This window comes from Drosophila busckii, chromosome 2R (genome assembly GCF_011750605.1).
Source record: "Drosophila busckii strain San Diego stock center, stock number 13000-0081.31 chromosome 2R, ASM1175060v1, whole genome shotgun sequence".
Classification (NCBI taxonomy): Eukaryota; Metazoa; Arthropoda; class Insecta; order Diptera; family Drosophilidae; genus Drosophila; species Drosophila busckii.
The window spans coordinates 12,086,006-12,101,940 of NC_046605.1; the positions used below are offsets into that span (position 1 = coordinate 12,086,006).

At 43.7% G+C, this 15,935-nt stretch overlaps 3 protein-coding genes across 3 annotated transcripts; 1 reads left to right on the forward strand and 2 right to left on the reverse strand.

Moving 5' to 3' along the window:
- The first annotated feature begins 4,018 nt into the window (after positions 1-4,018).
- Positions 4,019-8,339, forward strand: LOC108594683 (trichohyalin). Its single transcript, XM_033293185.1, has 2 exons — positions 4,019-7,078; positions 7,503-8,339. The coding sequence occupies exons 1-2, from the start codon at positions 4,077-4,079 to the stop codon at positions 8,260-8,262; spliced, it is 3,762 nt and encodes a 1,253-aa protein (XP_033149076.1). The 5' UTR covers positions 4,019-4,076; the 3' UTR covers positions 8,263-8,339.
- A 294-nt stretch (positions 8,340-8,633) lies between these two features.
- LOC108594682 (attacin-C) lies at positions 8,634-9,444 on the reverse strand. The gene is made up of 2 exons (XM_017979823.1): positions 9,097-9,444; positions 8,634-9,036 (listed from the first exon to the last, which is right to left on the reverse strand). The coding sequence occupies exons 1-2, from the start codon at positions 9,420-9,422 to the stop codon at positions 8,634-8,636; spliced, it is 729 nt and encodes a 242-aa protein (XP_017835312.1). The 5' UTR covers positions 9,423-9,444.
- A 3,163-nt stretch (positions 9,445-12,607) lies between these two features.
- Positions 12,608-15,507, reverse strand: LOC108597781. The gene has a single exon (XM_017984497.2). It carries the CDS (start codon positions 15,412-15,414, stop codon positions 12,880-12,882), a length of 2,535 nt encoding a protein of 844 aa, XP_017839986.1. The 5' UTR covers positions 15,415-15,507; the 3' UTR covers positions 12,608-12,879.
- Between the last annotated feature and the right edge of the window lie 428 nt (positions 15,508-15,935).

The window sequence follows — 15,935 nt, forward strand, 5'->3', positions numbered from 1 at the left end:
TAGTTTCTTCTTAGCTTCCAAGTAGCCAACCAGACTATGTAGTTGGGTGTCATGAGAAATTTCTGTGGATATTATGTCCAAGCTAATTTAGCTGCATTAGCTTTGTGGTTTAGCTTAAGTCTGCACAGCTGGATCCCGTGCCTCAATATGTGAGCGAAGTCTGTTATCTTGTGGATTATGATGTAAAGCTCCTTAATGTATGACAATTAAGGAAAAAAGTTGGCTTATATATTTACATGTTTGGAGTAGTGTGAAATTGATATGATTGTGATAATTATTACTTAAAAAAATAATTAGTACTTAACACTCTTTATATTTAAATTAAAAGCATTGGCTGACGAGACTAGTCTCGGCTCATAACATTTTCTGTTAACTTAACATAACGTAATTTAATCAAATAGTTCACTATATTAAAAAATGAATTTTTTAATCAATTAGGTCTTAAGTAATTGGATAATAATTATTCTAATTATATTCATATATAATATACATATCACAGATATTCTTTAATTATTTATTTAAAAGTATTCAAATAAGCTTCTATTAATTCGACTGTTAATATGCGTATATATTATTAATCTAGCAAACATTTATTTCTAGCATCTTTGTCTTTGTCTAACAAATTTCTTTGTGGCATTGCAGTCGACATTTTTCTAAGCTTTTTGTTTGCTTGTCAATATTTTGTTGGCAGTGCTCTCATGTTTATTTAATTTGATCAATTGGCGCAGCATGTCACATAAATTTAGACCATTTTAAAAATGCATAAAGCACACACACACACTCACATGCAAGATTTGTCGAAGGTAAGAAATACGAAAATAGAAGAGAAATTTGTAGCGAATGCTGCTCTGGCGGCAAATGGACGACACTTTGTGGACAGCAGCATGACTCTGCGGCAGACTGTGCAAGCTGTTTGACCTGCCCACGTGCCACATACGTCTCAACACCTTGGGCAAATGAAAAGAAATTGCCAAGAGGCGGCAGCGGCGGCATGCAACAATCGTTGCAACAAGACGGCTGCTATTTGCAACGAAATTTCGTTTCTCTGCCTTGGCACGTGAGCTGCATGCGAAGCCGAGCGGGCAAAGCAACCGCCTGACAACATACTTCAATGCAATTGCATTTAAATCAGTTGTCAAAAGGCCAGGCAAAGGGTGGCGGAGGGGGCGGGGGGGCGAGGCACAGCGTGTTCTTCGTGTGTTGCCGCCATTGCGCTGCGCTCATAAATTATGCAATTTGTTTATTTTTTTCTCTCTCTCTCTGTCTCTGTTGCTAGCAGTCAACATTATAGCCCAACATATGTGTGTGTGTGTGTGTGTGTGTTGTTCATTCCGAGACCAATAAAACGAAACATTTGCAGCGGTTGTAAATATGCAAGCGTTCGACGTTCGACATTCGTCCGTTCGTTGTCTGCGTCTGCGGCTCGTAAACTGTCCGCTGCTGCTGCTGCTGCTGCTGCTGGCGGGCCAAGGGTCAAGTGGGGTTGCCGTTTCGGTTCGGCCTTAGCCAACAGTAATTTTCTATGACGCTTAATGAATTGCTTGTGTGTGGTTTAGCCAGCCACCAAGGCATTTGAATATGCATAAGCAGCAACAGCAACAGCGACGGCGACGGCGACGGCAGCGGAAAATGCATTTAACTAAGTTTTCACTCGTTTGCGCGTGTTTTCATTTTTCACTTTATTTGTACTTACTTTGGTGCAAGTTTTTCCTTTTTTTTTCTAGCTTGGCAAGTAACATAATATTTTACTCAAAGCACAAAAATATGCTTGCCGCCAGCTCTGTGCAAAAAAAAAAGCAAATATATGTATATACTATATGCATAAAAAAAAAGAAATGAAGCTGGCGTTGATAACTGCGCTGCCTTCAGCTTGGGCTTGGTATAGAAAAACAAACGAAATGGCTCGTGCCATGTCATGTTTTTGTGATGCATCCCCATGCCCCTCCCCACTCCTCACTCCCCACTCCCAACTGCACTGCCCAGTATCATTTTTCCTTTTGTCATGTCGTCGTGCCGTTCTTTTCCCAATTCTCTATATACATTTTTTTCTGCTGTTTGTTTACAGCCTCTCTCCTCAACCACTCGCTTTGCATGGCGCCGTGGACAAGACAAAAGTATTGAGGCATAAGTAAAAATTGCTGTAGCATTTGCTCAAAAATTGTTTTATTTTATTCTATTTTTTTTTGTGTTTTTACTTTGCTGTTGTTTAGTTCTTTGTTTTCGGGCGTGCTGGCAATTGGTAGTTGGACTAGTGTGGGGTGACAAGAACTTTAAGCCAAGACTAAGCAGCAACATAATCTTGAATGATTTATTTAATGTCAACTATCGAAGCAATCGAATTAAAAGTAATTTTGTAAATTAAGTTACATAATTCTATTAAAAAAAGTTGTTGATGTTGCATTCAATTCACGGGGAACGCCAAAAACTAAGTTTGTCCTATTTGCTTTAAATAGCGAATAATTCTACAGATTTATATATGATACTTATACAACACTTATTTATTTATATTTATTGACAATTTAATTTTGTATTTTAAATATAAGTCTGATGCACAGAATTCTAAAATTAGTCAGTTAGATTTAATTTTTATTCCGAAAATATAACTTTTTTCTTAAATTTAAGTGCAGTTATAATATTTATTACATTTGTAATAATAAATATATAAAAAACAAACTAAATTTATTGCAAAAACAAAAAGGTTATAGTACGAACAAAGAAGTTATCGCCTCTGGGTTTGCTAACTTCGACACTTGTATTTTGATAAGTAAGGTATTTTTCAATTATTTTAAAACGAATTGTCTCTTAAATCAATGTATATGTGGTACTAATTATATGAACACTTGGATTTAAACAAAAATCCGTTATACTTCGTGGCTTTCTATTTTAATTAAATAGAATAATTCAAATAATACAATTTGTGTTTTGTTACTCCTTGGCTTATGCTATGTTAATCTGAAACTGTTAAGGCTAACATTTATATTAACAGACAGCTTGATTGGCATTAACAGACTCCATACGACTAAAAGTTTATTCTAACTTTACTGAATATAAATATTTAAATCTCTAAGCAATCGATGAGTCAAATTTTTGTTTAAGCAATGTCAGCCTCCCTTAAAACTTTTTTTACAACTATAGAGTTTGACAGTTGAAGACTGATATAAGGGTGTTTATTTTGAAACAAACTTACAGCTCTAAAAAAGGGATGCAACTAATCCTAGTGTGGTTGGCAGCTTTTGTCATAATGCTTAGTTTTTGAAGCCAAACAAAATTGGAAGCTTAAAAAATGGTTATTTAATTTTCGCAGCTATTGTTCAATGAATTAGTGCGTCAGTCGGGCCGCAAAACTTTTAATCAAATTCAAAAGCGGCTGAGCGCTAATTACATTAGTTTTGAATGCGCTGCTGTAATGTTGTTGTTGTTGTAATTTATTTGTTGTTGCTGCTGTGGCTTTGGCTGCATGCACATTTGATTATTTTCAATTATTTCGAGGCGCGCATTGTGCTGACTTTGGCATTGACAGCGTGTGTGGGTTGATAAAGCAAACACACATACACACACACACACAGAGAGACACACGGAAATAGGAAATGTTATTGTCGTTGCGCATACGTTGCCACCAGGACTCAAACCAAAGCAAGCCAAGTGTGTGGATGCTAAAGTTTGGGCATAAAACAAAAATGTGATTTACATGGGTGCAAACGCACATGTGTGTGTGTGTGTGTGTGTATGTGTGTGTATTGGCAACAATGAACATCTCATGTTAAACAGCTGGCATTGCTTGTCGGAAGCCGCCGGCGCAGCGCTTCGCATATAAAACTTAATACAATGCAATGAGAGAGCGAGAGAGCAACTTGACTCTTAACTCTTATCAGTTGCTGTCAAAACTTGCGGCAACAATGGGTTAACGTCAGACAGCAACAGCAACAGCAGCAGCGACACCTGTTGCTGCAAAAATAAAACAATTTCAATCGTGTTGCTTGCCACAAACTTTTCAATTGTGTATACGTTACGTGTTTATGTCAGAGCGAGCGAGTGTGTGTTTGATATATTTTGTATAAGTAAATTGTAGAGCTTGAATGGCAGCCGGCGGCATGATATTCTTGCAGCTGTGGTGGACACTCATGGTGTTGAGCTCAGGTGGCTCCAGTCACTCCACGGAGTCCGAGTCGGAGTCGCGGCTGCATGGCTTCTATAATGCGCTGGACGAGGCGCGCCAGCAGCTGCATGAGATACATTCAAGCTTTGATACGCTGCAGGACGATGAGCTACATCGCTATAGACGCAACAACATAGACGAGATGCTGGCCAGCTTTGCGCAGGGGGCAGACGAGCCAGAGGATCAGGCGCTGCAGCAGGCGGCGGACGATTGGTTTCGTGATCTTCAAGCGGGCGCAGTCAAGGCGGCAGCTCCCAGTCTAAAGCAGCCGCGTGGCATTAAGCAAAACAAAGCCAAGGACTTTCTAAGCGATTACGATCGCACCATGGAGAGCACTGAAATCGGCAAGGTAAAGAAGAAATACAAAACATTAAGTCGTGATGAAATGACTTGGAATCGCGATAAGCAGCCGATTGATCTTGATCTTATCAACGATCCCTTGCAGCTGGACATCAAGCTGAAGCATGTGCAGCAGCAGCTGCGTAAGCAGGAGCACGATCAGGAGCAGGAGGTGGAACGCGCTCGCCACAAGCAAACCGAGAAGCTGTCGGAGCAAAGCTCAAGTCTGCCCAACTTTGGCGATGGCAACGTGCCCGATGGCGTCTATGAGCAGACGCTGCAGCGCCTCAAGTTTCCACACATGAGAGCGAATAATTTGTCGCATGAGGCCAATTATAAGCTGTCCAAGATTGAGCAGGAGGCGTCGGAGCACATAGCGTTGAAGCTGCCACGTTATCCTGCCAGCTTGCAGAAGCGCAGCTACGCCAGCTCCGGCTTCAATCCCATGAACGAAATCAAGCTGAAGACCAGCAGCAGACTAATGCGCAAGGGCTTGGGTCCGTCGTTGCCGAGCAACTTGCTCACAGATACGCAGCGTGCGCAGTATGTGGATGAAATGATAAAGCAACGCGAGCTTAGCGAGCATGTGAACAAGCGACAAAAGCAGCAGATAAAGAAGCAACGACTGCAGTCTGGCGAGGATGAGGAAAGCTCTTTTGCCAGCCGCTATGAGCCTAGAGGCAGCGCTGCCGCAGAGGAGACGCCATTCAGTCTGCCACAAAGCTACGACTACCATCTGCCGCAGTACGAGTCCTTCCATGCGCTCAGCCAGCGCACCTTGCCACAAATGCGCGACTATGGCCATGTGAGCTCCAAAATGGAGTCGGAGCGCCATAAGCGACAGCCAGAGGCAATCAATGAAGCAAAGCCTGCAGTCGCAGCTAGTGCAGTGGATAAGGCTATAGTTGCAGTCAAGTCTACGGAGTCAGTGCTGCAGCCCAAATCCAAGCTGGAAGATAATGCTGCAATAAATGCCAAGCTGGAGGACAACAAGGATGCTGTTGTCAAGCTTATGAGCAACGACTATGCGCTGGACGAAAGCGCTGAGCGTGACAAGCGTCATGTCAAGCGCTGGAACTGGCATAGCTTTGATCGCGCCAAGGATGCCAAACGCGATAGCGCGCCCAAGTCTCGACGCCGCAAGCGTTCCATAGACGTAGCGGCAGCAACAGCAGCAGCAACACATGAGCTCAGCAAGCGGCAGCTGGATGAATTTGAGGATCACAATGGCAATCGTGCGCGCTTTGGTCGCTTAGGCACTTTGGATGGCGATGCTGCTGCCGAGGAGTTGAACGAGGAGGAGGAGCTGGGCATTGTGGATGCCAATACGTATGCCAATTCGCGTGCGCAGGTGCCCATGCTGGGTCAGCCCAATAATAATTTGGTTTATCCGCAGTCACTGCCACAGCAGCATCAGCAGTTTCCGTTGCAGCAGCAACAGTTGCCGCAAATATTGCAGCAGCCACAGCCATTGCAAAAGCCGCTGCAAATGCAGCCACAACAGCAATTGCCGCAAATGCAGCAGCAGCAGCAGCAACCAGCTCCACAGCAGCAGCAGCCAGCAGCACCACAGCAGCAGCCAGCAGCACAGCAACAACAACCACAGCCACAACCGCAACAACAACAGCAGCAGCCAGCAGCAACACAGCAACCAGCAGTGCAACACCAACCATCGCAGTTCAAGGCAAGCTTTAATCTAACGCACTTTTTCAATGAGCTGGCTAAGCTGCAAAAGCCGCCAGCAACACAGCAACAGCCACAACAACAGCAACAGCAGCAGCAGCAGCAACAACAGCCACAGCAACAATATCAACCTGTTGCTGCTACACAGCAGCAGCAGCAGCAGCCCATACAACAGCAACAGTTGCCTTATAACAGTAACATGCGACAGCAGCAGCAACTGCCACAGGCGCCGCCAAGAGCTGCTGCCCCACAGCAATCGAAGCCTTACTATGGTGTGCATCGTTACTTTGGACCATTCTTCAACAAAGGCAGCAAGACCAATCTCTACAACGATCCCTGCCTTACCACAACATCAACTGCAGCGCCCAGTGTGGATATGGCCAACACTATGAACCCAGATTGCGTGCCCATTACATCGCCACCGCCAGCAGCATCCTCAGATGCCAGTGGTGCTGCTATAAACAGCACAACAGCCGCTCCGGGCGTAGCCAGCACAGAAGCAGCCAGTGGCAACGGCAATGCAACTGTCACAACGCCTAGTCCTAGTCCAACTGGCGAGAATGTGTGCAACAGCGCGGATGCAGTCAAACTGAATGTATCCATCAATGCCAACGTCTGTGGCGATCCCAAGACGAAGCAGTTCTATGGCAATGGCTCGATCAGTCTGCAGCCCAGCAATCGGAAACTGAATGTGGACTACGCCTATGATGAGCAGGATGCTTTGGTTGATGACATAGACTTTGAGCTGGATGGTGAGGAGCGTTTTGTGCGTCAGACTCGACGTAATAGCACGACCAAGGAGTCCACCAAGCAAAAGAAGAAGGGCAAGGATAAGAAAAAGAAGCCGGAACCTAAAGCAAAAGCCCAAGCCAAAGAGGACATGTCTCCCAAGATGAAATGGTTAGTCTACCAAAGCTTAAGTTAATTGTTTAGATTATAATGAACGCTTTAAAGTTGGACACAGCCAACTTTTTTATACAAACAGAATATTTCCGAAGTTATTTATCCGATCGTACTTAAATGTTCGGCATCGATTGAGCACATGATAACCGTTTTTTTTTTAGATTTTCGGTGGCAGGGTGAGGAAATTAAAATAACTAAACTAAGAGCGCGCTGCGGTGGGTATAAAAGTCTCTATATACCAAATTTGGTTGCTCTATCTCTTGTAGTCTTTGAGTTCTTGTTGCTATATTGGCTATATTCATATATGTGGCTTGTCTTGCTGGAGGGTCCGTCTTCTACTTTTACATACATTTGCACAACTTTTTAATACTCTTATATATTTTTTGTATAAACATGTTATAAAAATTTGTTACCATTTCAGCGGTAGTGGCGTCAATGAAAACGAAGACGCCTGCAAGGGCAACATTGAGCATTTGATGACTGGGCGCGTCTCCACTGAGATAGTGCAAGCTGTCTTCGATACTCTCAGCCATGATCCGAGCATGGAAGCGCTGCTTAGCGTTCTGGAGCACAACCGCCGCTGCGCCACAGAGCCTTCTAAGTATTTTTATCAGATACGCAACGATCTCAACGAGCGCCAGCTCCAGAGCACCGAGGAAATGCTGCGCCAGACTATGCAGACCATCAGCAGCATGATCGACAGGCAGATGCGCCAGCGCGCCTGCATACCGCTGCGTCCCGATCTGCAGAGCTTCTACGATCTCATACTCAAGTCCATAGACGAGCAGCGCAAGTCGCGCGAGAAGCGCGAGAGCAGCCTGCGCATGCTGGCCGATGACTACAGCGAACAGCTGCGGGACTTGGACGCGGGCAACATTGAGCAAAAGTCGCGCATTGTCAAGAAGCTGCTGCGTCACTACGAGGACTTGCCCTTGGCGGATCAGCGCAGCGTTGCCGGCATACGCGATGAGCTGCTCATGGATCTAATTTATCTGCGTAAAATGGCGGACACGCTGCAGCGCAGTCAACGCAACGCCCAGCTCCAGGGCGTTCTCAAAAAGAGCAGCCATGCCGATAGGCCGGCGTACGAGGAGTACTCGCCGCGTTTCATCAAGTTGCTCAAGACCGCAGAGATGTTCAAGCAGGTGGGTGAGCAGCAGGCCAAGGAGGTAATCTCCTAAGCTAAGCAAGGCAACAGTGAATTTATTATTAAATTTTATGAATTTTTTTTGTTAAGTCATGGATGTTTATTGTTAATTGTGTTTAATCATTTAAAATATTGTGCTAAAATAAATAAAACAAATATATATAAACAAATAAATTGTTTTATAACAAGCAGTTTGTTATTCAAACTTGCATTTCCCTATGAATGTTCTAGTATATAATATATACCTTTCAAAATTATAAACTTTTAATTAATGTATTATCAAATTTAAGCATAGCACTTATTTTTTGCTTGCAGGTTGCAGCCAGAATTTGAAAATACATATTTTATATTTTGTTTTTTATTTTTTTTATTTATGTTACGAGTTTTGATGAATTTTATATATTTTTAAATGCCAAAGAAGTGCGTAATACCCAAATTGGCTCCATAGTCGGACTTGTCACTGAGCGGGCCGCTGATCCACTTGGAGGCAGTGCCTCCCAAATCCAAGCGCGTATTGCGATCCAGCGACTGCCAGAGATTGGCGCGACCTTCCAACTGCATTTGCTTGCCAAAGTCGGGTATATTGCTGTGGCTCAGAGTGGCACCATGTCCATTTATATGCGCGTAATCCAGAGCAGCGCCATTGCGTTGAAACTCCAAGCCGTTGGCCAGTTTGTTCTGCGTGGCGAATGCCTTGGCGTCCAGATTATGCACGCCATCGTTGAATAGATTTGCGGTTGCCGTCTGCTTGAAGCTGTCCAGCACGCCGGCAGTGTGCGTCTTGCTGAGCTCCAGGCCATGTCCGTTGCTGTTGTGGAATCAGCGAAAGTGAGCTTAGGCCAAAATTAACTGAGTGAGCTGCACTTACTTGTTGTAGGCCACGCTGGCACCGCTGGTCACGGGCGTGCTAATGGGCTGGGCTTGTGTGTTGCCCGCGGCAAACAGCTGTCCAATCACATTGTGCTCCGGCGTGCCTAGCGCCTTGGTCAGCGCCACACGCGCATCAGCCCCGCCAGCGGCATTCGAGCTCACTGAGCCGCCCATCACCTGTCGTCGTGCTCGTTGTATGCGCGCTGCTGTTGGCGGCGGTGGATAGTAGACCAAATGTTGTGCATAAGCCTGTTGCGGCATGGCTGCTGCATAGACGCCCAAGAGCCCCAGGCTGACAATGATGCTGGTGAATACTTGGCACATACTGTAAACTGATTTGCTTCGATTGCTCAATTGATAGTGAGTGTTGCTGATTGCAGCCCGTTCGCTTTTATAGCGTTTATTATCTCGACTCGCTGTGCTTCCCGTGCAAAGGTAATTTACATGCCGTGCTTTCGAAATTTGATTCTCAATTATCAGCTATAAGTTCCCGAGTTGACCCTTTGGCGAGGCGTGTTATTCACCAACCTAAATTAGTTAAGCACTAAAAGCTACAATTATGAATTTTCTATTAGTTTTCTTTTCACAAATTAACAATTTTTAACTAAATTACACATGTGTATTGTTTTACTTATTAAATTAGTCTTAAAGTTATCATAATAAATTCTTTTTAAAACATTGCAAGCACCTAAGCACTTAATAATAAATTGTAAGAGTTTTTATTCTGTAGGCTTTGTATTTTTATACACTTTGAACCTGTCCACTTGTTATAAGTATGAATTAAGACTACTTGGCATAGAAAATTAAACGAAGTAAATTTGCTAGTTCAGGCATATTTGTTCAAAATCTTTAACAATAAAGTGTGGGCAAGAAAGATTTGTATAAATATTAACAGCTAAATACGGAAAGCTAGAGATACATTCCAAAAATGTTGTGTGGTAGCAACACAAAACGATAAAATCGCTGTAAGTATAAATGGGAAAAGAAAACCTACTTCAAGATAGTTGAGCTTATAGGTAAAATATTAAGTAAAAATGTTTCATTTTATCTAAAAAGAATGTGGGTACAACCGAAAACAAAGCAATTAGTTGTCCTGATGCTACGGCTTGTTGTTAGAAAGTCCACACATTTATCTTGCTGTCTGCTTTGCTTTCATATTAATTCTTTCTATTCATGTTAAGCAGCCGACTGCCTATGCCCAATGCCGCCCACACCTGAGCCTTAGAATTAGGCAAAGCTTTGCGTGCTACTGCTCAAGGCCTTTGTAACAATTGTTAGCCAATGAGCTGCTTTCTTGTAAGCAACGCTTATAAAGTGTTTACATATGGCCGCATAATGGAGTGTGGCCGAGCTGTTGGCTGGCTGGCAAAATTAATTAAATTTTGATTGCAACATGACAATGCACAATGGACGCGTCGGCAGCAATGATAAGCGCTAATAAAATGCAATTACCAGAGAATTTGTGAATTCAAATGGAACATGGCGTGACAATATTATGCTAACAAGGCACTGAAGGCCCAAGAGAGAGATAGAGAGAGAGAGAGAGTCAGAGAGGGAAGGAGAGACTGCACTTGTCAGTTTATTCAACGCTTCATTTCGTTTTGGGGCTTGCTGACAAGCCAAAGACTTGAATCACAAATGACTTATGGGCAAGGCAACAAACACACACAAAAAAACAAAAAAGAGAGAAAAAATGTAGAAGCTGAAAATGACAAAAGCCGCAGTCAAGTTAAATTGCAGAGAAATGAGTGAAATGCTGGACAATGCAAGCAGGCAACAGTCTGAGATTGGAGTTGGGATTGGGAGTGTAGCTCATGAGCAAACAAGATAATGTTACAGTGGCTGCCATTGTATGCGCATTGTTTTGGCACGCATGGGGGGCTGCGACAGGCGACAAAGCCAGCTTGAGGGTATTTAAAAGTCGTCCAGCTTCGGCTGCTTTTCTAAATGCAAATGAATATGTCTCAGCTTACAGCAGCGTTTCTTGTGCGGCTGAGCTTTGGGCAAACGAAAGTGCTGCCCAGCCAAATGATTGATCGTCGACGCATCAATTTTCGACCATTATATTGCCTGTGGCCAAGCAAGTTCTCGCTGCTTAAGCCATATTTAAATCAATAAGCAGAGCAGCTGCTTTAAGACTCGAGTTCAGCACTTTACGTTTTCTTTTCCTTTTGGCGGCGCAACGCTTATGAAAATCTCTGCTACATGCTCTGGCTGCGCAAATGGCAGCCGCGAGTGCAGCAATAAAATTCCATTACAGCTGCTTGACTGAAAAACTTGTGCAACAAATAAAAGAGAACGTTGCAACTTTGGGCAAGCTACCAAAAAAGGCTAAGTCGACTCAAAAAAACGCATAGAAATACAATAATTACTTTTAAAATATAACTAAATAACAACTGACAATTCTCTTATTCAGTACACCCAAAATTAAATTAATAAATTATTTATTAAACCTGCAATGCATGCTTAAAGTAAATATTAGTTTGTTGTAATCATGCCTATTAAATAAAATTGTTAATCTTAATCATTAGCAATTAGATTCGTTTTATTGAAAAGCTAAATAAGCTACACTTATTTGCTCAGCTACTAATCAATTACGACTACAAATAAATCGACATTTAAAATAACGTTTTTCAACTAATAAGCCGACATGTAAATTATGAGGTGCATATATGTATTTGTTTTCAGATGCAGAAAACTATTTTTAAACATTACTGTTTGGTCATGCAAGGCCAATAAGTTTGACTTCTCAGCTACAAACAGCTGATCTAGTGTAAGCTCGCACAAGCGCTCTCTTCTTTGCGCTTGTATTCACGCGCTCTCCTCTTGCGCTTGCACTTACGCGCTCTCTTCTTTGTGCGTGCATTTGGCACTGCACTAACAAAAGCTCACGCTCTCTTTGTGCGTTCTCATTAAGTTCTTCTCGCTATCACTAATCTTCTATGATTTTCACTATCGCTAAGAATTATGAGGCCATTCGATCGTCGCAACTCGCAAGTTGAACATTTCCTCTCGCAAGCCGGACGTACCGTCGCTTGAACTATAACTTTGATTCTCGAAACAGACACACATAAGTCTTTAGCTATTATCGTAAGCCGGCCGTGCCGCATACTCTCACTCGTATATACTCGAAACATTGTAAAATTAACTAAGCTAAACACACATAAACCTGCATAAGGCAGTAATAAATCTACATACATATTATAAAGAAATTCTCGTCGTCTTATAATATAAATTCGGGCGTTAAGTCGCGATTCGCAACATTACAGCTAGCGACAAGTCGTTAGCTCAACAATTACCTTAATAATGTAATTTAAAAATTATTTAGTATCTTATATTATAGCTTATAAGTTTTAATAGCAATTATGCTTCGATACTTGCACTATTGTTAAAGTATGCAAGATAATCGTTTGATAAACATATTAGACTCATTAATTAAAGTATTATAATTTTATTTTAAATTTTGTATCTTATAATTAAGGCATATTATTAAATAAAATGCTTTCGAATCAAAAATAAAAATCTAATTTTATTAAATACATAATTTTTGGTACATAACTCTATGGCTTATGCCCAGACAGACGACTAAAGCCGCTTCATGCAGAACATAAATGTCTGCTCGCGAAAAGGCTAAATGAGCAGCACTTGGAGTGCTGTCGAGGCTGGCAAGTGTATTCAAATGTATGTCTGTGCACCGCCCACACGGCGTATGCGCAATACTCGAATTCACTTAACACTTAAACAAAATATGCGTGTGTGTGTGTGTGTGTGTCCGTGTTTCTCAGCTACAAGTGCCACTGCGAGAACAACTTAGACTTGCAATTAGGCGCAGCTGCTGCAGTTCCTTGCCAATGGGCGCGCTGCCCAGCAGCGGACAAGCCGAGTGCGCGTCATGCACAAAGCCGCAAGAGCTGCAAATGTCGGCAGTCAGTCGCAGCAGCTGGGAGTTCTTGCTACAAGCCAGCAACGACTGCTTCGACAAGCTGAGGCAAGAGCTGCTGCCATTGCTGCTAAGACTGCTGTGGCTGCGGGAGCTGCGTGGCGAGCTGGACATGCATGCGCCGCAGCGAATGCAGCTATGAGCTGGACAAGCGGACGGCTCAGGTGCTGGTGCTGGCTGCTCATCCAGCAGCGACTGCTGCAAACGATGCGTGCGTCGCGGCTCATAGAAGAGACGCTCGAGCGGACGTTGCTGCAGTCGCTGCTGACGGCGTTGCAAGCGCTTCCGTTTGGCTGCTGCGCGTTTTTCATGCCGCAGCGCTGCTTTGTACTCTTTGCGCTCTTGTAGACGCTGCTGCAGCGGCGTCATCTCCAGATTGTCGAAGTACTCCACATGCATTTGCCAAATGCTCATAATGCCGTCGGCGCTGTAGCGCATTTCGATGGTGCGACGCGCCTCCTCGGGATCAATGTCCACTGAGCTGAAGCTGCTCTCGCATTCAGATAGACGATTGAAGAGACGGCGACGACGTATTTCGGACATTTGTTGGGCCAGCTCCTTTTCCTTTTGCTGCTGATGGTCGTTGGTGTTCTGCATGTCGACGGTTTGGGCAAGGCGCGGCTGGCTGAAGTAGGTTGCCAGCTTGTTGACTTCATCGCTGCTCAGCGGCAGGTTGTTGAAGCTGCGTCGAGTGGCGGCGTTTGATGGTCTGGGCGTCTGCAGAAATTTCTCTTTGGGCACCACGGCTTTGGCGCCCTTGGTCAGCTCATCGGTGACAATTTGTGTAATGTACTTGTTGTACTGCTCCTTGAGCTTATTGGCCACGCGCTCCTTGGACAGGCCAGAGCCCTGCAGCTCCTCATTGAGCTGGGCCAGATTGTCCCACATGTAATGCGTTTCGACGGTTTGCACAATGCGCTCCTTGTCGGCCATCAAGTCCAACACACTGGTGGCTAGTATAGCATCCTTCAGTTCCATTTGCACTTTGCGATGCTTGTGACCTTTTTGCTTCTGGTTTAAGTTCTTAAACAAATCTCTGCCTACGGCGGTCTTGTGCCTCACTTCATCAACCAAGCCCAGCATGCTGGGAAAGAATTCAACGGACACGTTGGTCGGATCGTGCAAGTTGGTGGCGCTCAGCGGATTCAGTTTGGCGCGCAATAGCGCACGAAACTGCTCCATGGACTGCTCGGGTCCTGGCATCCAGGCAAATCCGTTGTTATCTCCATGAAAGCTTTCCATGATTTGCTTGGCGAACGGATTCGGTCGGTTGCCTCGATCATCCAGCAGCGAATCGGAGCTGCTATTCTCTGAAAACAGCACCGAACGCTTGGGATTCAAGGTCGCCGATATGCGATGCGCTGATTTGGGCATGAATTTTTCTGTCGGCGCAGTCATTGACAGCGTCCTGTGGGCTTTGGGTTCTTCGGCAGACAGCACTGGTCTCAGCTTAGTCTTGCTGGTTATGGACTCAGCATCTGCCTTCTTAGATTTGTGAATGATATCGAAGGTCAAAGTGGAGTCTCTGATCTTCACATCATATGCTTTGGCCAATTGGTTAAAGCTCAGCTTTTCCTCGTGCGCAATGTCCTTGATTTTAGACTTCAAAAGGCGTTTCTCATCCTTGGGCTTATGTTTTAAACTGCCATTTAAGCTTTGTAGCTTGCTTGGCTTCCTGGCGCGTTGTCTCGATTTTTTCTTGCCGCGCTTTGAGGACTTGGTTAGCTTTGTGAAATCCGCAAGTTTTGCCAGTTGCGCCATCTGCTCCAGCTCTGAGGCTACCTTGATCTTTGATGTAGTTGCTGATGTGCTGCGCCGCCTTTTCCTTTTTCCCTTGCTCTTCGTTTGCTTGGCCTCACTCATTAACTTGAGCAATTGCTTCTGACTCTTTGCCACTTCTATATGCATCAGCTCCTGCAGATGTGGATTGTTCTTGGCCTCGGCATAGCTCTGCGCTACTTGCACCACATTTTGAAAGTTCTCCTCCAAGCGCTGTTGTGCATTGGGCAGACGCCAGAACTGTTTAGTTAGCCTCTTCAGTTGACGCTTCAGCTGCAGTCCTTGCTGCTGCTTCTCGTTTATCTGTCTGCGCTGCTGCGTCAGATGTTCTTGCCACTTCTTAACCCACTTGCTGTACATGTCCAGCATGCGGTGCAGCGTGTGGCGCGTGCGCTTCTTGTAGGCCAATTTGTGGAGCGTTAATTTTTCATCCACCACGCTGTTCAGCTGGTTCAGCAGCTTGTCGCGGATTTTCTGCAGCAGGCCGTGTCGACGCTTGGCTCGCCGCTTAAGCTCCTCCAGTTGCTCGCTGCCTTTCTTGATTTGCCGCTTCAGCGCCATCATGCGCGTTAGGCGACTTTCCAAATACATTTGCATCTCCGAAACTTTGAATAATCACACGCAACAGTAAATACAATCCAGATGGAAAAATATTTGTTTCAATATTGAAAATTTTGATTCGATTTTAATCAACAATTTTGCAAAGAAGAGTTGACAAGTTTACATGAAGAATTTATATAAAACAATGCCACATAGAGTGTTAGAATGGACTCGTTTTAATTAGTAATTTTCAAATGTTTAAATTAAATCAAAAATAAAATCATAGATCATTTTGTTTGAATTGAGGATTTAATTGTATTCATGGCTTTCGAAATTTGCATCTTTAATTCGATATATGCTTAATTGAATGCAATAATATATAGCAACAAAAAAAAGAAAATGTGAGAGTCATGCATATTTATTGCTACTCCCCCTAGATGCTACAAACTTAAGTAAAAATTTAATTTGGCACTGACCTCGAACGGCACAATATACAAACTTGATCCGAACAGTGACTTTACACAGATAGTTTTGAGTAATATGATTCATTTACATTTATTTTATTTTATTATTATTTT

Coding starts and splice junctions, on each gene's coding strand:
- LOC108594683 (XM_033293185.1), top strand. CDS start 4,077: ATGGCAGCCGGCGGCATGATATTCTTGCAGCTGTGGTGGACACTCATG. Junction 7,079..7,502: donor ATGTCTCCCAAGATGAAATG/GTTAGTCTACCA, acceptor TTACCATTTCAG/CGGTAGTGGCGTCAATGAAA.
- LOC108594682 (XM_017979823.1), bottom strand. CDS start 9,422: ATGTGCCAAGTATTCACCAGCATCATTGTCAGCCTGGGGCTCTTGGGC. Junction 9,037..9,096: donor GCCAGCGTGGCCTACAACAA/GTAAGTGCAGCT, acceptor ATTCCACAACAG/CAACGGACATGGCCTGGAGC.
- LOC108597781 (XM_017984497.2), bottom strand. CDS start 15,414: ATGCAAATGTATTTGGAAAGTCGCCTAACGCGCATGATGGCGCTGAAG.